Below are 23,301 nucleotides of genomic sequence, written 5' to 3' on the forward strand. Positions count from 1 at the left end.
GAAGCACTATTATACAACTACCGGTGTCTCTAGAAAAAAGCATAAAGGACTCAAGAGACTTCATGACTGCAGAATTTAGATCCAATCAGGCAGAAATTAAAAATCAATTGAATGAGATGCAATCCAAACTAGAAGTCCAAACGATGAGGGTTAACGAGGTGGAAGAATGAGTGACATAGAAGACAAGTTGATGGCAAAGAGGGAAACTGAGGAAAAAAGAGACAGACAATTAAAAGACCATGAAGACAGATTAAGGGAAATAAACGACAGCCTGAGGAAGAAAAAACTACGTTCAATTGGGGTTCCCGAGGACGCCGAAAGGGCCAGAGGGCCAAAAATGTATTTGAACAAATCCCAGCTGAAAACTTTCCTAATCTGGGAAGGGAAACAGGCATTCAGATCCAGGAAATAGAGAGATCCCCCCCTAAAATCAATAAAAACCGTTCAACACCTCGACATTTAATAGCGAAGCTTGCAAATTCCAAAGATAAAGAGAAGATCCTTAAAGCAGCAAGAGACAAGAAATCCCTGACTTTTATGGGGAGGAGTATTAGGGTGACAGCAGACCTCTCCACAGAGACCTGGCAGGCCAGAAAGGGCTGGCAGGATATATTCAGGGTCCTAAATGAGAAGAACATGCAACCAAGAATACTTTATCCAGCAAGGCTCTCATTCAAAATGGAAGGAGAGATAAAGAGCTTCCAAGACAGGCAGCAACTGAAAGAATATGTGACCTCCACACCAGCTCTGCAAGAAATTTTAAGGGGGACTCTTAAAATTCCCCTTTAAGAAGTTCAGTGGAATAATCCACAAAAACAAGGACTGAATAGATATCATGATGACACTAAACTCATATCTCTCAATAGTAACTCTGAATGTGAACGGCCTTAATGACCCCATCAAAAGGCGCAGGGTTTCAGACTGGATAAAAAAGCAGGACCCATCTATTTGCTGTCTACGAGAGACTCATTTTAGACAGAAGGACAACTACAGCCTGAAAATAAAAGGTTGGAGAACCATTTACCATTCGAATGGCCCTCAAAAGAAAGCAGGGGTAGCCATCCTTATATCAGATAAACTAAAATTTACCCCGAAGACTGTAGTGAGAGATGAAGAGGGATACTCTCTCAACTTAAAGGATCTATCCGACAAGAGGACTTAACAATCCTCAATATATATGCCCCGAATGTGGGAGCTGCAAATATTTAAACCAATTAATAACCAAAGTGAAGAAATACTTAGATAATAATACACTTATACTTGGTGACTTCAATCTAGCTCTTTCTATACTCGTTAGGTCTTCTAAGCACAACATCTCCAAAGAATCGAGAGCTTTAAAAGATACACTGTACCAGAAGGATTTCACAGATATCTACAGAACTTTACATCCAAACTCAACTGAATACACATTCTTCTCAAGTGCACATGGAACTTTCTCCAGAATAGACCACATGCTGGGTCACAAATCAGGTCTGAACCAATACCAAAAGATGGGGATTGTCCCCTGCATATTCTCAAATCATAATGCCTTGAAATTAGAACTAAATCACAACAAGAAGTTTGGAAGGACCTGAAACACGTGGAGGTTAAGGACCATCCTGCTAAAAGATGAAAGGGTCAATCAGGAAATTAAGGAAGAATTAAAAAGATTCATGGAAACTAATGAGAATGAAGATACAACCGTTCAAAATCTTTGGGATGCAGCAAAAGCAGTCCTAAGGAGGAAATACATCATAATACAAGCATCCATTCAAAAACTGGAAAGAACTCAAATACAAAAGCTAACCTTACACAAAAAGGAGCTAGAGAAAAAACAGAAGATGGACCCTACGCCCAGCAGAAGAAGAGAGTTAATTAATATTCGAGCAGAACTCAACGAAATCGAGACCAGAAGAACTGTGGAACAGATCAACAGAACCTGGAGTTGGTTCTTTGAAAGAATTAATAAGATAGATAAACCATTAGCTAACCTTATTAAAAAGAAGAGAGATAAGACTCAAATTAATAAAATCATGAATGAGAAAGGAGAGATCACTACCAACACCAAGGAAATACAAACGATTTTAAAAACATATTATGAACAGCTATACGCCAATAAATTAGGCAATCTAGAAGAAATGGATGCATTCCTGGAAAGCCACAAACTACCAAAACTGGAACAGGAAGAAATAGAAAACCTGAACAGGCCAATAACCAGGGAGGAAATGGAAGCAGTCATCAAAAACCTCCCAAGACAGAAGAGTGCAGGGCCAGATGGCTTCCCAGGGGAACTCTATCAAACGTTTAAAGAAGAAATCATACCTATTCTACTAAAGCTGTTTGGAAAGACAGAAAGAGATGGAGTACTTCCAAATTCGTTCTATGAGGCCAGCATCACCTTAATTCCAAAACCAGACAAAGACCCCACCAAAAAGGAGAATTACAGACCAATATCCCTGATGAACATGGATGCAAAAATTCTCAACAAGATACTAGCCAATAGGATCCAACAGTACATTAAGAAAATTATTCACCACGACCAAGTAGGATTTATCCCCGGGACACGAGGCTGGTTCAACACTCGTAAAACAATCAATGTGATTCATCATATCAGCAAGACAAAAACCAAGAACCATATGATCCTCTCATTAGATACAGAGAAAGCATTTGACAAAATACAGCATCCATTCCTGATCAAAACTCTTCAGAGTGTAGGGATAGAGGGAACATTCCTCGACATCTTAAAAGCCATCTATGAAAAGCCCACAGCAAATATCATTCTCAATGGGGAAGCACTGGGAGCCTTTCCCCTAAGATCAGGAACAAGACAGGGATGTCCACTCTCACCACTGCTATTCAACATAGTACTGGAAGTCCTATCCCCAGCAATCAGAGAAAAAAAGACATTAAAGGCATTCAAATTGGCAAAGAAGAAGTCAAACTCTCCCTATTCGCCGATAACATGATGCTCTACATAGAAAACCCAAAAGCCTCCACCCCAAGATTCCTAGAACTCATACAGCAATTTGGTAGCGTGGCAGGATACAAAGTCAATGCCCAGAAATCAATGGCATTTCCATACACTAACAATGAGACTGAAGAAAGAGAAATTAAGGAGTCAATCACATTTACGATTGCACCCAAAAGCATAAGATACTTGGATTAAACCTAAGCAAAGAGGTAAAGGATCTATACCCTAAAAACTATAGAATACTCCTGAAAGAAATTGAGGAAGACACAAAGAGATGGAAAAATATTCCATGCTCATGGATCGGCATAATTATTATTGTGAAAATGTCAATGTTACCCAGGGCAATTTACACGTTTAATGCAATCCCTATCAAAATACCATGGACTTTCTTCAGAGAGTTAGAACAAATTATTTTAAGATTTGTGTGGAATCAGAAAAGACCCCGAATAGCCAGGGGAATTTTAAAAAAGAAAACCATATCTGGGGGCATCACAATGCCAGATTTCAGGTTGTACTACAAAGCTGTGGTCATCAAGACAATGTGGTACTGGCACCAGAACAGACACATAGATCAATGGAACAGAATAGAGAACCCAGAAGTGGACCCTGAACTTCATGGTCAACTAATAGTCAATAAAGGAGGAAAGACTCTCCACTGGAAGAAAGACAGTCTCTTCAATAAATGGTGCTGGGAAAATTGGACATCCACATGCAGAAGAATGAAACTAGACCACTCAAAGATAAACTCAAACCATACACCATACACAAAGATAAACTCAAAATGGATGAAATATCCAAATGTGAGACAAGAGTCCATCAAAATCCTCGAGGAGAACACAGGCAACACCGTTTTTGAACTTGGCCACAGTAACTTCTTGCAAGATACATCCACGAAGGCAAAAGAAACAAAAGCAAAAATGAACTATTGGGACTTCATCAAGATATCCTTTGCATAGCAAAGGATACAGTCAACTAAACTAAAAGACAACCTACAGAATGGGAGAAGATATTTGCACATGACCTATCAGATAAAGGGCTAGTTTCCAAGATCTATAAAGAACTTATTAAACTCAACAGCAAAGAAACAAACAATCCAATCATGAAATGGGCAAAAGACATGAACAGAAATCTCACAGAGGAAGACATAGACATGGCCAACATGCAAATGAGAAAATGCTCTGCATCACTTGCCATCAGGGAGATACAAATCAAAACCACAATGAGATACCACCTCACACCAGTGAGAATGGGGAAAATTAACAAGGCAGGAAACAACAAATGTTGGAGAGGATGCGGAGAAAAGGGAACCCTTTTACACTGTTGGTGGGAATGTGAACTGGTGCAGCCACTTTGGAAAACTGTGTGGAGGTTCCTCAAAGATTTAAAAATAGACCTGCTCTACAACCCAGCAATTCCACTGTTGGGGATTTACCCCAAAGATTTATATGGAATGAAACGCCGGGTCACCTGCACCCAGATGTTTCTAGCAGCAATGTCCACAGTAGCCAAACTGTGGAAGGAGCCTCAGTGTCCATTGAAAGATGAATGGATAAAGAAGATGTTGTTTATGTGTACAATGGAATATTACTCAGCCATTAGAAAGGACAAATACTCACCATTTGCTTCAACATGGATGGAACTGGAGGGTATTATGCTGAGTGAAGTAAGTCAATCGGAGAAGGACATATAGTGTATGTTCTCATTCATTTGGGGAATATAAATAATAGTGAAAGGGAATATAAGAGAAGGGAGAAGAAATGTGTGGGAAATATCAGAAAGGGAGACAGAACATAAAGACTCCTAACTCTGGGAAACGAACAAGGGGTGGTGGAAGGGGAGGAGGGTGGGGGGTGGTGGTGAATGGGTGATGGGCACTGAGGGGGGCACTTGCCGGGATGAGCACTGGGTGTTATTCTGTATGTTGGTAAATTGAACACCAATAAAAATTTAATTTATTAAAAAAATAAAATGGATAGTTAAGATGGCACTATACTATATGTATCATTTGGATTAAGTATAGCCCAATGCCTCCATGTTGTCAAGGATACTCAACATTGGACACCAAAGCAGAACAGAGAATCTCTACTTTCCTCATAGTAGCTAAGTATTTGTAAGCCAATGTTTCACTGGCTGGGAAAGTGGCAGGAGTCATCTCATCCCCAGCTTGGTTCCCTCGGAATGTATTTCCCTTTTTGATGCAATTAATAAATTCTCTACCTCATTAATATAATGTTGACTTATTTTAATATAAAATTTTAGATTTCGAAAAGTCTTTAGATGCCATTTGGACCAACAGTCTCCATGATGTATAAATGTCTAAATCTGCTTTGCACTATTGCTAATAATTGGCCAGCTTTTCTTTGAATACCTGAAGTTATGGGAAACTTATAAAGTCTTGGAACAGCCCATTCTATTGTTACACAACTCTGCTTGTTAGACAAGTCTTCTTTGTATTAGGCAGAAACATGCCTCCTTGTAATTCTCTCCCATTGATTATAATTTTGCTCCCTGGAAAGGAATCAGATTTGCTTAAAAACAGAAAGGATTGCATCTAGATATTTAAAGATTTCTTACAACTCAAGAAGAAGACAAAGACTCAATAAAAATAGGCAGTAGACTGAGACACTTCAAAATGAAGATACAGAGATGGCAAACAAGCACATGAAAAGGCGCTTATTATTAATCATTACCTAAGTGCAAAGTAAAACTACAAGGAGATACCACATCAGACACAATAAAATGGTTTAAAATCCCTGACAACACCAAGTGACAGTGAGGATATAGAATGACTGGAACTCTCATATATAACTGATGGGGATGCAAGATGGTAGAACTGCTTTGCAAAACAGTTTAGCAGTTCCTTATAAAGTTAAACATACAATTACCATATAGCCCAGCCATCCACTCCCAGGTATTTACCCAAGAGAATTAAAAACATACATTTCCACGAAGGCCTGTACATGGATATTCTTATCAGCTTGATTCACAATAGCCCCAAACTGGAAACAGCCTAAATGCTCATTTACTTGTGAATAAATAAGCAAGTTGGGGTACATCAATAATATAGCAAACTACTCAGCAGTAAAAAGAATCAAACTACTCATATATGCACTGACATGGATGAATCTTAAATGCATATTACTAAGTGAAAGAAGCCAGATACAAAAGGCTATAATTCAATTTACAGGACATTCTGAGAAAGATAAAACCATATGGAGAGAAAGCAGATAATTGGTTGCCAAGGTGGGAAGTGTGAAGACTGCTTGTAAATGAGGAGGAGGGAATGTTTTTAGGATAATGTAAATATTCTGTATCTTAATAGTGGTGGGGTTTACATCACTGTATACATTTGTCAAAACTTATCAATCTTTATATTTATAAAGAGTGATTGTTATTGTATGTAAATAATATCTTGATAAACATGATAAAAAACCCAAAGAGATCTAAAATTGGGTCTTTTTTGGGGTGATGTGATGCAGCCACAAGCCAAGGAACAAAGGCAGTCACTGGAAGCTGGAAGAGATAAGATTTGGTATCTTCCCTTAAGCCTCTGGAGGGAGCATGGCCTGAAGATATCATAATTTTACACTTCTGCCCTCTAGAACCATTTACAAATGAATTTTGGTTGCTTTACGCCACTATGTTTGTCATAATTTGTTATGACAGTCCTAGAAAACTAATACAGTTCTATACTCAGTTTTTTTCATGCGTAAATGAGTATATGGTAATACTTCATAGGGTTGTAATGAGAATTAAATGAATCAATACATCCAAGGTATATTAGAGCAGTAGTTGTCACAGAGTAAGTGGACTTGTAATAGTATTTTTTAAAAGATTTTATTTATTTTAGAGAGAGAGCCTGTGTGAGCAGTGCATGGGGGAGGGCAGAGGGAAAAGGACAATCTCAAGCAGACTCCACATTGGGCATGGAGCCCAAAACTGGGCTCAGTCCCACAAACCTGAGATGATGACCTGAGCCAAAGTCAAGAATTAGATGCTTAACTGCCTGAGCCACTCAGGCACCCCTGAAATAGTATTTATTATTCTCTAACCTTAGTTATCATTTAGTCTCCAGTCCCTTCATCTATTAATTGGTAATAATAAAAAAATTGAGTCTAACAACTTCAAAACAAATAAACAAAAATGGGCCTTTTTCTTTGATGTCTTTTCATTTTAGATTTTCTAACATTTAGCATAATAGATGGCTATTAATTCTGACTTCCCAACGTAACATTTTTATTTTTCTCATAGCCATATTTAGATGTGTTGGGAATTCCAGTCTGTATGATAGAAAGCAATGCCAAATGGTATGCAACTAGGGTAGGAAGCAGAATCATGATGCTGAAACCTAGCATTGGCCGAACTTTGGCTGATCTTTCGTCAGTCATATAGATTTCATTATTTTGGCTCCATAAATGCCCCCGCCAAGCAGTAAACTGATACAAGTGGGTGTTGGCAGGAGTCATATTGGGAAGTACACAGGAGCATGTAAGTTCTAGCTCAGGCCATTGGGAGGGATAAAAGCAAGTACATTTCTATATCAAAAGAGACTTGTCACAATGTATAGGAGCAAAATTACTTTTTAAAATTTTTACCAAGTACACAATAAACACCACTGGATTTTTTTTCATTTTAGCATAGATACACATTAGTTTCATGTATACAACAGAGTGATTCAACTTCTCTATACATCATGATATGCTCACCAAATGTGTAGCTACCATTTGTCCCTATACAGTGCTATTTATCATTTACTGTATTCCCTATGCTTTACTTTTTATCCCTGTGATTTATTCATCCCATCTGAAAGTCTTCCCACTCCCCTTCACCCATTTTGCCTATCCCTGAACCCCCTTCCCTCCAGCAACCATCAGTTTGTTCTCTGTATTTATGTCTTCTTCTTCTTTTTTGTTTATTAATTTGTATTTAGATTCCACATATGAGTGAAATCATATGGTATTTGTCTTTCACAGTCTGATTTATTTCACTTAGCATAATACTCTGTGGGTGCTCCATGTGGCAGCAAATAGCAAGATCTCATTCTTTCTTTATGGCTGCATAATTTTCCATTGTGTATACACATAGTATTTTTATTATCCATTTGTAAATTGATGGACACTTAGATTGCTTCCATACCAATTAGTAAAATTACCTATTTTTTTAAAAGAAAAACCTCCATACTGTTTTCCATAGTGGCTATAACAATTTACATTCCCACAAACAGTTCATGAGTGTTCTTTTTTCTCCATGTCCTTGCCAACACTTGTTATGTCTTGTGGTTTTGATTTTAGCCATTCTGACAGACTTAAGGTGATACCTTGCATTTTTTATTTACATTTCTCTGATGATGAGTGATGTTGAGCATCTTTTTATGTCTGTGAGCCATCTGTATGTTTTCTTTGGAAAAATGTCTATTCAGGTCCTCTGCTCATTTTTAAATTGGGTTGACATTCCAAAACATTTTCTGATGTTGATATATTTAAGCTCTTTTGGATATTAACCCCTTATTAGATATATCATTTGAAAATATCCTCTCTCATTCAGTAGGTTGCCTTTTTGTTTTGTTGATGGTTTCCTTCACTGTGCAAAAGCTTTTTTATATTGATATAGTCCCAATAGTATATTTTTGCTTTCATTTCCCTTTCCTTGGGATACATACCTAGAAACATGTTGCTAAGAATGATGCCAGAGAAATTGCTGCCTGTGTTCTTTTTTAGGAATTCTACGGTTTCAGGTATCATATTTAGTTCTTAAATCCAATTTGAGTTTATTTTTGTTTATGGTGTAAAAAAAGTAGTCCAGTTTTATTCTTTTGCATGTAGCTGTCCAGTTTTCCCAGCACCATTTAATGAAGACTGTCTTTTCCTTACTGTATATTCTCGCTTTTTTTCTCATAAATTAACTGACCATATGATTTTGGGTTTGTTTCTGGGGTCTCTTCAATTCGGCTGATCTATTTTTGTGTCAGTACCATTGTCTATTCATTCCTGTTGTCTATTTTTGTGCCAGTACCATACTGTTTTGATTACTATAGCTGTATAGCATATCTTAAACATTGGAGTACTTGAACTCTGGAATTCTGATACTTCCAGCTTTGTTCTTCTTTGTCAAGATTGTTCTTGGTGTTTGAGGGTCTTTTGTGGTTCCATGCAAATTTCAGGATTATTTGTTCTCGTTCTGTGAAAAATGCTGTTGGTATTTTTTGATAAAGAAGGCATTGAATCTGTAAATTCCTTTGGGTAGTATAGACATTTTAACAATATTAATTTTTCCAATCCATGAGCATGAAATATTTTTCCAGTTGTTTGTATCATTTTCAATTTCTTTCATCAATGTTTTATAGCTTTCAGAGTATAGGACTTTCACCTTCTTGGTTAAGTTTTTTATTGGTATTTTTTAGGTGCAATTGTAAATGGAATTATTATATTTCTCTGCCACTTTGTTAGTGCACAGAAATGCTATCAATTTCTTGGTATTAATTTTGTATCCTGTGACTCTATTGAATTCACTTATTATTTCTGGTAGTTCTTGGTGGAGTCTTTAGGGTTTTCTATATATTGTATCATGTCATCTGCAAATAGTGCCAATTTAACTTCTTCCTTGCCAATATGGATCCTTCTTATTATCTATTTTTTTTTGCCAGATTGCTGTGGCTAGGACTTCCAGTACTATGTTGAATACAAGTGGCAAGAGTGGACATCTTTATTTAGTTCCTGATTTTAGATGAAAAGCTCTCAATTTTTCACCATTGAAAAATTGGTGAACATCATACTCAACTTAGCTGTGGGTATTTCATATATAGCCTTCACTATGTTGAGGTATGTTCCCTCTTAGTCCACTTTGTTGAGACTTTCCATTGTGAATGGATGTTGATATTGTCAAATGCATTTTCTGCATCTGTTGGGATTATCATATGATTTGTACCCTTTTGTTGATGTAATGCATCACAATGATTGATTTGCAAATAATGAACCATCCTTATGTCCCCAGAATAGATTCAACTTGACAATGGTGAATGATCTGTTAATGTATTTTCTGGTCAATGTATTGTTGAATGCAGTTTGATAATATTTTGTTGAGGAATTTTGCATCTATGTTTATCAGGTATATTGGCCTACAGTTTTGTTTTTGTGGTATCTTTGGTTTTAATATCAGGGTAATGCTGATCTCATAGAATGTATTTGAAACTTTTCCTTCCTCTTCTATTTTTTGGAAAAGTTTGAGGAGAATAAATATTAATTCTTCTTTAAATGTTTGGTAGAATTCACCTGTGAATTGACCTGATCCTGCACTTTTAATTTTTGGTAGTTTTTTGATTACTAATTCAATTTTGTTACTAGTAATTGATCTGTTGAGATTTTCTGTTTCTTTCTAATTCAGTTTTGGAAGACTGTATGTTTTAGGAATTTATTCATTTCTTCTAGATTGTCCACTTTGTTGACACATAATTTTTCATAATATTCTCTTATAATCCTTTATACTTATGTGGTGTCAGCTGTCTTTTCCTCTTTCATTTCTGATTTTATTTATTTTGGTCCTTTCTCCTTTTCTTGGGGTGTCTGGCTAATAGTTTATTAATTGGTTTATCTTTTCAAAGAACCAGTCTTGATTTCATTGATCTTTTCTATTGGTTTTTCTCTGTTTCATTTATTTCTGCTCTAATCTTTATTATTTCCTTCATTCTACTAGCTTTGTGCTTTGTTCTTCTTTTTTTCTAATTCCTTTAGGTATATGGTTAGATTTTTATTTGAGCTTTTCCTTGTTTCATGAGGTAGGCTTCTGTCTCTATATATTTCCTTCTTTTTTTTTTAGGTTATTTCCTTCTTTATAATTGTTTTCACAGTGTTTCAAAGATTTTGGACCATTGTGTTATCAGTTTTATGTGTCTCCATATTTTTGTGTTTTTTATTTTGATTTCTTCATTGATCCATTGGTTGCTTAGTACAATGTCATTTAGCTTTCGTGTGTTTGTTTGAAAAAAAAAACCTGTTTTTTCCAGTTTTTTCTTGTGACTAATTTCTAATTTTTTATACTGTAGTGGTTGGAAAAGAGGCATTGTATGATTTCAATTTTCTTAAATTTACCAAGACTTGGGTTTTGGCCTAAGATGTGATCTATTCTGGAAAATGTTCCATGTGCACTTGAAACAATGTGCATTCTGTTGCTTCTGGATGGAATGTTCTTCATATATCTGTTATGTCCATCTGGCCTAATGTGTCATTCAATAACACTGTTTCCTTATTGAATTTCTGTCTGGATGATCTATCCATTGATGTAAGTGGGGTGTTAAAGTCTCCTATTATATATTTCTCTCTTTATGTATGAAAATATTTGCTTTATGTAATTAGGTGCTCCAATGTTGGATGCATAAATATTTATAATTGTTATATATTCTTGTTGGATTGTCCCCTTTATCATTAGGTAATGCCCTTCTTTGTCTCTTGTTATATAGTCTTTGTTTTACAGTCTATTTTGCATGATAGAAGTATTGCTATCCAGGCTTTGTTCTTCACTTCCAATTGCATGGTAAATATTTTTCTATCTCTCCACTTTAGTTTGTATGTGTCTTTATGTCTCAAGTGAAATATCAATGAATCTTGCTCTATCCTTAACCTCTGCAGTAATTACAAAGGACTAATACTTTCTACTTTATACATTTCTATACTACTTACATTTTGTGTGGTTTTATTTCTCATAATTAAGAAAAATAATAAAATTTATTTTTAATTTTATCATTGGGTAAGGTTAAATAAATCATGGTATATGCATACTATTTAATACCCTGAGATCATTAAAAAATGAAATACATTTTTATATGCTAACATGGAAAAATATATATATTATTGAGATAAGTAAGCAATAGAATAATATGCACAGTATCATCCAGTTTTTAAAAAACCCAAATCTATATAAATATACACATCTGTACTCATATGTTTGTATGTAAAGACAGAGCAAAAGATCTAGGATACAAATCAAACTCAATATAGTAGTTATCTGTAAATAGTGATGGGGAAGAGGCAGCATGAGGAAGGCTTTAATTTTTTATCTCATATCTTTGTATTATTTAAATTTTCAATAAGCATTACTTTTGTTAATATGATATTAATATTATTATATTATTATTATGATTATATTGAAATTGATATATTCTTTTATTTATTATTATTATTTAAAAATATATTTGATACATCCAATGGAATGTATCTTTAAAAAAATATTTTATTTATTTATTAGAGAGAGAGAGAGAGCAAGTGAGCATGAGTTGGGGAGAGGCAGAGGGAGAAGGAGAGGGAGGAGCAGACTCCTCACTGAGCAGGGAGTCTAAAGACAGGCATGATCTGAGGACTGAACTTGATCTCAGAACCTGAGCCAAAGTCAGATGCTTAACTGACTGAGCCACCCAGATGCCACAATATAATATTCTTTTAGAAATGGGTTGGCCACTAAAGAGAGCTTCATTTGGTCCCCCAAATCCACATTATATAGTAATTTTACAATAATAAGTATAAAATAGTCTATTATTAAGAACACTGAGCTAACTGCTCAAAGCCTAGCTGAGGATTTCCTATGCAGTATGAATGTGAATATAAAAGATCATACTGTGGCCCAAACTTTTCCCTCCCAGTACATTTTCAATTTCCTGGTGTCTAATATATGACCAATAAATCAAGATTAATATAATCAAGTAGACAAAAAGTGAATACTTCCATGCTCTGGGTTTTCATTTTTTTAAAATTTTTATTTATTTATTCATGAGAGGCACAGAGAGAGAGGCAGAGACACAGGCAGAGGGAGAAGCAGGCTCCATACAGGGAGCCTGATGTGGAGCTCAATCCTGGGACTCCAGGATCATCCCCTAAGCAGAAGACAGGCGTTTAACCACTGAGCCACCCAGGCGTCCCTGGGTTTTCAAATGGAAACCTAAATAAGTTCTTATATTAATTGCTAAGACTGCAATAACAAAGTACCACAGACTGAATGACTTAAACAGCAGAAATTTACTTTCTCACAGTTCTTGAGGCTAGAAGTCAATATTAAAGTATTAGCAGGGTTGGTTTCTTCTGAGGCTTTTCTTCTTGGTTTGTAGATGGCCATCTTCCTGTGTCCTCATATGTCTTCATTCCGTATGTGTTTGTGTCCTAATATCCTCTCTTTATAAGGACACCAGTCATAATGATTAGGGCTCACACTAGTGACCTCATTTTAAATTAATTACCTCTTTAAAACACCCTATCTCCAAATACAGTCACAGTCTGACATACTGGGGGTTAGGAGTTCAACATATGAATGTTGGGGGAACATAGTTCAGCCCACAGAAGTTCAAGTATTTAGGAATCACATCTATTTCTAAAAAGGTAAATAGCTACAACTATATCTAACTTTAAAAGGGAAACCAGAGAATTTAGTATGAAACTAGTATGCAAATGAATTCTCAAAAGATGCGTGAAACTTTTACTTAAAATGATTAATGGCCCTTTTTGAAGATAACCAACTGGTCAATACATTATTCTGATTATATGTGGATTTTCTGACAGATTATGCCTATCTCTTTCCTAAATTCATCCCCTATTTCACTTATCCTTGGACTCCACTAAATTTCTAACATCAAGTGCATCCAAGATCTTCCTATCAAGATCTTCAAAATACAGACAGATACTATGATGCTGAATAAGATCATCTATGGAAAAGAGTCTTATGAAAACAAAATTATTATTATGGGATTTGTTTCTAGTATGATCTATGGAAAAAGATTTGGACTCGTGTTAAAAAAAAAGAATTTGTGAATCTTGTAGAATCAAGGATGATATACTATATAATATTCTGGACTATGGTTCAGATAATCTGGGCTTTAGTTCTTTCTGTGCACTAGAATCAACATGACTAGATCAACATATGTTACTTCTTTTGAACTCATTTGTTCTACTTACAAGATAGGAGTGCATGGCTTTTGACAATATATTATGTTTATATTTATATATATATAAATATATATATATATTTACAAAGGTAAAGCCCTAAAATATATATCCTTATATATTTTACAAATATATATTATAAATATAATAAATATAAAAATATTTTTATAAATAAATAAAATATATATGTATATAAATAATTATAGTCCTAAAATATATTATGCTTCTTAGAAAAAAGATCTTTTAGGTCCTTTCCAATTAATGTTAATAACAATAACAATAATAGTATCTGCTACTATTTATTTTGTGCTTATCATATGCTAGGCACTATGCCATGAGACTTACATATATCATCTTATTTAGTGCTCTACACATGATTTAAGATAGCTACTTTTATAACAATCTTACAGATGAAGAAAGTGAAATTTAGTCCAAAGGTAATATATATATTACGTGGAAAGGCAAGATTTGATCCTGGGTATATCTGACACCAAAGTCTGTGCTTATTTGCTACTGTTACAATGCTCTTAGTGCATTAGAGATTGGGATTAATCAGTAATTGTGTTAATTCCTCAGGTTTGTCATAAGAAGTTCCACAAACTGGGTGGCTTAAAGAACAGAATTTATTCTCTCATAGTTCTGGAGACTAGAAGTCTGGAATTAAGGCTTAGGCAAGGTCATACATATTCTCTAAGTTTCTAGGAGAAAATCCTTCCTTGCCTCATCCTAGCTTCTGGTGTTCCTTGGCAATACTTGGTGTTTTTTTGGTTTGTGGCAACATAATTCATTCTTATTTTGTCTTTGCATGACCATCTCTCTCTGTGTATCTAAATTTCCCTTCCTTTATAAGTACATCTGTCATAGGGCCTACCCTAGGGCAGTATGATCTCAACTTGATTACATCTGTAAGGACCATATTTTTAAAATTTTATTAGTTTCAAAGGTAGAATTTGGTGATTCATCAGTTGCATATAACACCCATTGCTCATTACATCAAGTGCCCTCTTTAATGCCCATCACCCAATTACCCTTCCCCACACACACCTCACATCCTGCAACCCTCAGTTTGTTTCCTAGAGTTCAGTGTCCTTTATGGTTTGTCTCCCTCGCAGTTTTCATCTTATTTTATTTTTCTTTCACTTACCCTATGTTCATCTGTTTTGTTTCTTGATTACACATATGAGTGAAATCATATGGCATTTGTTTTTCTGTAACTGACTTATTTCACAAAGCATAATACCTTCTAGTTCTATCTACAACCTTGCAAATGGCAAGATTTTATTCTTTTTGATGGCTAATATTCCACTATGTGTATATACACACACAAAAACACACACACACACACACACACAATGTATTCCACTGTGTGTGTGTATACATCTTTATTGCAAGGACCATTTTTAAGAAAATATTTTATTTATTTATTTGAGAGAGAGAGTGAGCAAGTAAAAGAGAGAGAGCACAAGTAGGGGGAGAGAGAGAAGCAGATTCTCCACTGTGCATGGAGCCCCATATGAGGCTTGATCCCAGAACTCTAGGATCATGACCTGAGCCAAAGGCAGACACTTAACCAACTGAACCATCCAGGTGCCCAAGGACTGACTTATTTATCTATATCTATATCTAATCTATCTATATCTATATCTATATTTATATATATCTATATCTATATGTATATCTATCTATCATCTATCATCTTTAAAGATTTTATTTATTTATTCATGAGAAAGGCAGAGACATAGGCAGAGGGAGAAGTAGGCTCCATGTGGGAAGCTCAATGTGCAACTTGATCCCAGGACCCTGGAATCATGCCCTGAGCTGAAGGCAGACACTCAACCACTAAGTCACCCAGGTGTCCCTAAGGACCATATTTTTAAATAAATTAACATTTATTGGTTTTGGGTGGTTATAAATTTTGGAGGGAGCTTTTCAACCCAGTAAAAGAACCATTAAGCAGAAAAGAAATGGAAAAACTTTTACGGTATGTTTGATTATGGTTTTCTTAAGCTATAGAATCTGAATAAAAGGTTATGTGATTTGAGGTCTTCATTTATTTGGCAGTAATATATTCTTTGCCATTGCCAAATAATGTACCTACTAGCAGTAATATGTCATATTGTATTTACTTCAATGTGTGCAAAATTCACCCATTTTGAATTTATTTGAAACAACCCACAAATTCATTGGGTAATAAGGGACTACTGATATTCATTAGGCATATTGGTCGGCTTCTAGGCAAGGCTTACCAATTCATCCCAGATACTTGGTTGTCTAATACTTTCTGAAAAATAAATTTCAAGGCATTGCCTAGAAACCAATGATAGTCTTTAGAAGTTCTTTGTAAGTCTAAATTTTAATCTTCTGGTTACAATAAAATCTAATTTCAGCTTATTAATCCCACTGTCTTTGAGAACCCTGACATAAAAAATGTTATAACTGAGATTGTTCATACTTAACATTTACAAAGCAGTTTACTCTTATATACTTTTACTCCCATATAATTTCATGCTTGCTAGCTAACAACAAATCTGTAACACATCACTAAACTCATCTCCTTTTATAGAAATTGAGGTTCAGAGAAGTTTACTTACCAAAGACCACAGAGCTAGTAAATGATAGAGCTGTAACTGCAACTCAGACCTTCTGTCCCTAAATCCCGTGCTCTGTCTCATTATGCCCCACTGCAGAACCAAGAAGCAAAATCTAATCTTATTCTTTATTATATTGATAAATCTGAAAGCCATCAGGAAAAAAGTGCTTGGAATCAGAATTCTAGTGTCAAAGGAGCTTAAAAATCATGCACTGTATTTTCCTTACGATGAGTGATGTTGAGCTTCTTTTCATGTGTCTGTCAGCCACCTGTATGTCTTCTTTGGAGAAATGTCTATTTATGTCCTCTGCTCATTTCTTAACTGGATTATTTATTCTTTGTGTGTTGAGTTTGATAAGTTCTTTATAGATTTTGGATACTAACCCTTTATCATGTAAGTCATTTGCAAATATCTTCTCCTATTCCAAGGATTGTCTTTTGGTTCTGTTGATTGTTTCCTTCACTGTGCAGAAGTTTTTCATCTTGATGAAGTTCTAATAGTTCATTTTTGCTTTTGTTTCCCTTGCTTCTGGAGTTGTATCTAGATGCAATGACCAATGTCAAAAAGGTTGCCTATGTTCTGTAGGATTTTGATAGTTTTCTGTCTCACATTCAGGTTTTCACCCATTTTGAATTGTGTGTGTGTGTGTGTGTGTGTGTGTAGTGTAAGAAAGTGGTCCAAATGGATAAAGAAGTTGTGGTATATATCTACAATGGACTATCACTCAGCCATCAAAAAGAATGAAATGTTGCCATTTGCAATGATATAGTGGAGTTAGAATGTATTATGCTAAGCAAATAAGTCAGCCAGAGAAAGATAAACACCATATGATTTCATTCCTATGTGGAATTTAAAAAACAAAACAGATGAGCATGGGGAAAAAGAGAAAGACAAAGCATGAGACAGACTCTTAACTATAGAAAACGAACTGAGGGTTGCTGGAGGGGAGGTGGGCAGGGGGATGGGTTAAACAGGTGATGAGTATTAAGGAGGGCACTTGTTGAGATGAGCACTGGTTCTTGTATATAAGTGAAGAATCACTAAATTCTACATCTGAAACTAATATTACACTGTATGTTAACTTGCTGGAATTTAAATAAAAACTTAAACAATCAAACATTATGACCACAAAAGTCCTTGAACAGACAAAATAATCTTGAAAAACAAAACTGGAGGTATCACAATTCCAGACTTCGAGTTATATTACAAAGCTGTAGTAATCATCATGGTACTGGCACAAAAATAAACACATAGATCAACAGAACAGAATAGAAAGCCCAGGATTAAATCCACAATTATACAGTCAATTAATCTTCAAAAAAGCAGGAAAGAGTGGTCAAAAAGAAGAGAGAGATAAACCAAGAAACAGTCTTTTAATAACTATAGAGAACAAATAGATGGTTACTAGAGAGGAGGTATGAGGGGAGAATTGGTCAAATAGGTGATGAAAGAAAAAGAAATCATACATGTGCAACATAATCTAAAGAGCTCAAATCCCAGCAACTGCATTGATGCTACTAGGAAGGCTCTGAACTGAGTTGAGCTTACAAATGACACCACACTGGTGTGATTGAGTTCACTGACAATATATAAAAATGAAGATAGAGAATTTTGGCCACTAGATAAAACAGCAATTGAATATCAAATTTCTCATTAAGGAGCTCAACTGAGCGAATAAGGGAGTTATAGATTGAAAAGTAAAAGACAACTGCAGGTCTTTTACTGCACTATAGATAGCTTATCTAGTTTTGGTATTAGGGTAATGCATTTGACAAGGTACAACATCCATTCATGATAAAAAAAATTCTCAACAAATTAGGTTAAGTGAAAACATCCCTCAACATCATAAAACCAAAAACTAATATCCTCAATGGGGAAAACCTGAGAACTTTTTCTTTATGATCAGGAACAGGAATGTCCACTCTCACCACTGTTATTTAACATAGTAATGTAAGGTGTAGCTACAGCAGACAATGAAAATAATTGAAACATATCCAAGTTGGCAAGGGAGAAGAAAATCTTTCACTATTTGCAGATGACTATTTGCAGATTCACTATTTGCATGCTATATAGGAAACCCAGGGGACACCTGGGTGGCTAAGTAGTTAAGCACCTGCCTTCGGCCCAGGGCATGATCCTGGGGTCCTGGGATCAAGTCCCACATCAGGCTCCCTGCATGGAGCCTGCTTCTCTCTCTGCCTGTGTCTCTGCCTCTCTTTCTCTCTCTGTGTCTCTCATGAATAAATAAAATCTTTTTTTAAAAAAAGGAAACCCAGAAGACTCCACCAAAAAACTGCTAGAGCTGATATGTGAATTCAGTAAAGTTGCAGGATAGCAAAATCAACATAGAGAAATCTATTTGCAGGATGGCAAAATCAACATAGAGAAATCATAGAAATTATTGCATTTCTATACAGCAATAATGGAGGAGCAGAAAGACAAATTCAGAAAACAATTCCACTTACAATTGCAACCAAAATAAGAAGATAACTAGGAATAAACCTAACCAAAGAGGTACAATACCTGTACTCTGAAAACTAGAAAACACTGATGAAAGAAATTGAAGAGGATACAAAGAAATGGAAAGATACTCCATGCTCATGGATTAGAAGAACAAATATTAAAATGTCTATACTAACCAAAGCTATCTACACATTCAGTGTTATCCTTACCAAAATACCACCACTATTTTTCACAGAGCTACAACAAACCATCCTAAAATTTGTATGGAACCACAAAATACCTCAAATAGCCAAAGCAATCTTAATAAAGAAAAGAAAAGCTGGAAGCATCACAATTCTGGGCTTAAAGTTATATTACAAAGCGATAATGATCAAAGCAGTATGGTACCGACACAAAGATAGACACATTTGTTCTATCATTTGTTCTATCTATCAAAAGAACAGAATAGAAAACCCAGATATGAACCCACAAATATATGTTCAACTGATCTTGAACAAAACAGGAAAAGATATCCAATGGGAAAAAGACAGACTCTGTAACAAATGGTGTTGGGAAACCTGGATGGCGACATGCAAAAGAATAAAACTACACTACTTTCTTACACCAAACACAAAAAAAATAAATTCAAAATGGATGGAAGATTGAAATGTGAGACCTGAAACCATAAAGCCTAGAGGAGAACACAGGCAGTAATCTCTCTGATGTCAGCCATAGCATCTACTATTTTTAGGTACAGCTCCCGAAGCAATGGAAATAAAAGGAGAAATAAACTATGGGGACTATAGCAAAAATAAAAAGCTACTGTACTTCAAAGGAAGCAATCAATAAAACTAAAATGCAGCCTAAGGAATGGGAAAAGGTATTTGCAAATGACATATCCAATAAAGGATTAGTATCTAAAATATGTGAAGAACTTATACTCCTAAATGCTCAAAACTCCTAAAACAAATAATCCAATTAAAAATGGGCAGAAGGCATACACAGGCATTTCTCCAAAGACATCCTCATGGTCAAAAGACACATAAAAAGATACTCATCGTCTCTTATCATCAGGGAAATGTAAATGAAAATCACAATGAGATATCACCTCACATCTATAAAATGGCTAAAACAAAAAACACAAGAAACAAGTGTTGGTATGGGTGTGGAGAAAGGGGGACTTTCTTGCAGTGTTGGTGGGAATGCAAACTTGCACAGCTACTGTGAAAATATTATGGGGGTTCTTCAAAAACTTAAAAATAGAACTACTCTATGATGCATTGATTGTACTACTGAGTGATCACCCCAAAAATACAAAAACAGTAATTGAAGAGATACATGTCCCCATATATTTACTGCAGCATTATTTATAATAGCCAAAATTGGAAGCAGACTATGTGTGCATTGATGGATGAAGATGTAAATATATGCAATCAAATATTATTCAGCCCCAGAAAAGAATGAAATCTTGCCATTTGCAAACAAAATGGATAGAGGTAGAGAGTATAATGCTAAGTGAAATAAGTTGGTCAGAGAAGGATAAATACCCTATGATTTCATTCATAGGTAGAATTTAAGAAACAAAACAAGGAAAGAAAGAAACAAGAAACAAAACAAGCACAGGAAAAAAAGATGAAGATAGGCAAACCAAAAAATAGAGTCTTAACTATAGAGAACTAATTGGTGATTACAAGAGGGTAGTTAGTTTGGCAGATGGATGAAATAGGTGAGGGGAGTAGCGAGTACACTTATCATGATGAGCATTGAGTAATTGTGAATCACTATATTGTATACCTGAAACCAATATACTACTCTGTCAAGTATATTGGCATTAAAATAAAAAACTTAATAAAATGTGTAATATAAATATTATATAATTAATGAATTACAATTGTTAATCCCATGAAGTGAGAATAAAAAGTGGCTATATAAAGTGGCTACATAAATACTTACGGTTATGTCTGAAAAAATAATGTGAAGTTAAATGTTTGTTAAGACTCATCTTTAGCTTACACATTTTTAGTGGAAAATTACTTAATCTCTTTACAGTGGTAGTATAAATTGAAGATTAAGCCAGATGGGGGTGAAGAGTGAAGAAGAATATGTAAATATATTGCAACTGTGATGGTGAAGGACTTATCCCTTTAAATTTCCTCATGGTACCCTTACTCCATACCTTGAAGAGGGAATGAATTGTGCAGGAAGACAAGGTACCTAGGACAACAGTAATGAAGCAAGAGCCTGGGATCACTATGGCCAATAGCATGGTTACTTCTGCCTTTCTCTATCATAAATTCTGGTAACTTACAATTCCTGTGCTACAGCCAAAGGGGCCACTGATATGTTCTGCTGTATCTCTGGATAAGCTCTGGGTATGCTTCCTGAAAAATACCATCCTAAACTTTCCATTTACTTCAGTATTCCTGGGAAAGTTGTTCAATTTATAGGCTTTTATGTAATTGACTTTTAGATAGAAAGAAGGATACAATTCTGACCAATACAATTTACAATACTATCTTACCTTTTTCTGCTGGGCTCAAAACAGTTACTGTAAAAAGAAAGAGAAAGTTAAAAATTAGTGATATTTTAAAACATTTTCATTTCCCTTTTTAAAGATTTATTCATTTATTTACTTATTAGAGAGAGAGAGAGAACAGATGGAGAATGAGTCTTAAGCAGACTTTGTGCTGAGTGCAGAGCCTGATGTGGGGCTCGATCTCTTAACCTTGAGATTAGGACCTGAGCCGAAACCAAGAGTCAGACACTTAATCACTACACCACCCAGATACTCCAAATTAATCCAAAAATTTTGAGCAATTTATTCAATGGAATACTTTAGGAAACAACTAGCCTGCTAAGATGAGGGAAGGCATGGATGATTAAATACATCCTTTGCTCCTTCTTCATCTTAAACCTAAGAATTTCTACTCATTTATCAATATATAACTAGATTTTTTAACAGACATATATAACTAGATTTTTTAAAAATCCCACCAAATCAAAACTGTTGAGCTATCTAGGAGCTTAAAAGCCAATCAATTAGGAGATGACTATTCATTTTCTCAAAGTATTCACTGGAAAGATCTTTAAATATCACGTTTCTCTTATATATTTAGAGTTGATTTAGAGTGGAGGTTGCATGATAGCTCAGAAGTCAAACTGCCTGGTTTTTAAAAACCCAGTTGCACTATTTTGTGACCTTAGGCAGGTTCCTTACTTCCCTAACTTACTTACCTCCCAAGGTTACTTGAGATTCAAACAAGTTAATGCATGTAACTGCTGTTTAACATCGTGTCTAGCACAAGGCAAGTATATAATAAATATTAATACTTCTTATTATTTTTGAACTATGATTTTGTATAATATCACAACTGTAAGAAACTTTAGCAATTATCTGGTTTATCTGTCTCATTTTACAACTGGGAAAAAAGAACTAGAGTAGTACCAAATGATTTGCTCAAGGTCATAGAGTAAGTCACTTGTAGAGCTGGGACTAAATTCTAGCCTCCAAGGCCTTTTTCATGTACTGTGTCTACCTTTCCCAATCATTCTTTGCTGCCTTATATGATATATACATAATTTTTGACAGAATGATATTTGAACAATGAAGCCTACCTATCTTTAGTCACCACCATCTGTGTCATTTATATTAGGTGTTAATGCAAAGTGAAACTATAAGGCATGCCTTTCAATCTTGAGAAACTATTGAATTAAGATGGTTTTCAGGTTCGCTTGGGTGGCTCAGTCGGTTAAGCATCCGATTCTTGATTTCAGCTCAGGTCATGATCTCAGTGTTGTGGAATCCAGTTCTGCGTCGAGCTCCATGCTGGGTGTAGAGCCTACTTGGGAGTGTCTCTCTCTTCCTCTGCCCCTCCCCCCCCCACTTGCATGTGTTCTCTCTCTTTAGAAAAGAAAAAAAATAATTTATAAAATACATGGTTTTCAGACACAATGATAAATACTTAATGTCAGAAAAACATAGAAAAATCCTAACAGAGAATGATACTATATTCTAGGGGCTATTTCCTCAGGTCATTCATCAGTTATACTTTGTATTTCTCTTCATTTCCAGGTCTGTTTTTGTAGAGTCTTAAAAGTTTATCCTTTTAATCATCATTTGAATGAACCTTGTTAAAGCTATTCTATGTTATTTGTGCAAAAATCTGACAAGGTAATGTCCTATTATTTATAATACACCTGCCTGGAGATGGATATTCTTTTTTTTCATTTCCAGTTAAAAAATTCTGGTTAAGAATGATTGAAAGAAGCATATATTCTCCTTTGACAATACAAATGGAAATGGAAACAAGAAGCCTTGGTGGATCAACCTAGGATTCATGATTTTGCACATACATGTGGCATGACCGAATCAGTTGAACTAGGCTCTGAATTGGGTTAA

The 23,301-nt window shown here is 35.2% G+C and overlaps 1 protein-coding gene across 3 annotated transcripts in view; it reads right to left on the reverse strand.

Annotated features, from left to right (window-relative positions):
- Nucleotides 1–23,301, reverse strand: part of ZDHHC15 (zinc finger DHHC-type palmitoyltransferase 15) — a 171,381-nt gene that overhangs the window by 114,438 nt on the left and 33,642 nt on the right. For all 3 annotated transcript variants that reach the window (XM_038587751.1, XM_038587752.1, XM_038587753.1), the window contains exon 2: nucleotides 21,424–21,450. In XM_038587751.1, coding sequence (XP_038443679.1) covers nucleotides 21,424–21,450 — 27 coding nt within the window. The remainder of the gene's footprint in view (nucleotides 1–21,423; nucleotides 21,451–23,301) is intronic.

This window comes from Canis lupus, chromosome X (genome assembly GCF_011100685.1).
Source record: "Canis lupus familiaris isolate Mischka breed German Shepherd chromosome X, alternate assembly UU_Cfam_GSD_1.0, whole genome shotgun sequence".
In the NCBI taxonomy this organism is placed as follows: Eukaryota; Metazoa; Chordata; class Mammalia; order Carnivora; family Canidae; genus Canis; species Canis lupus.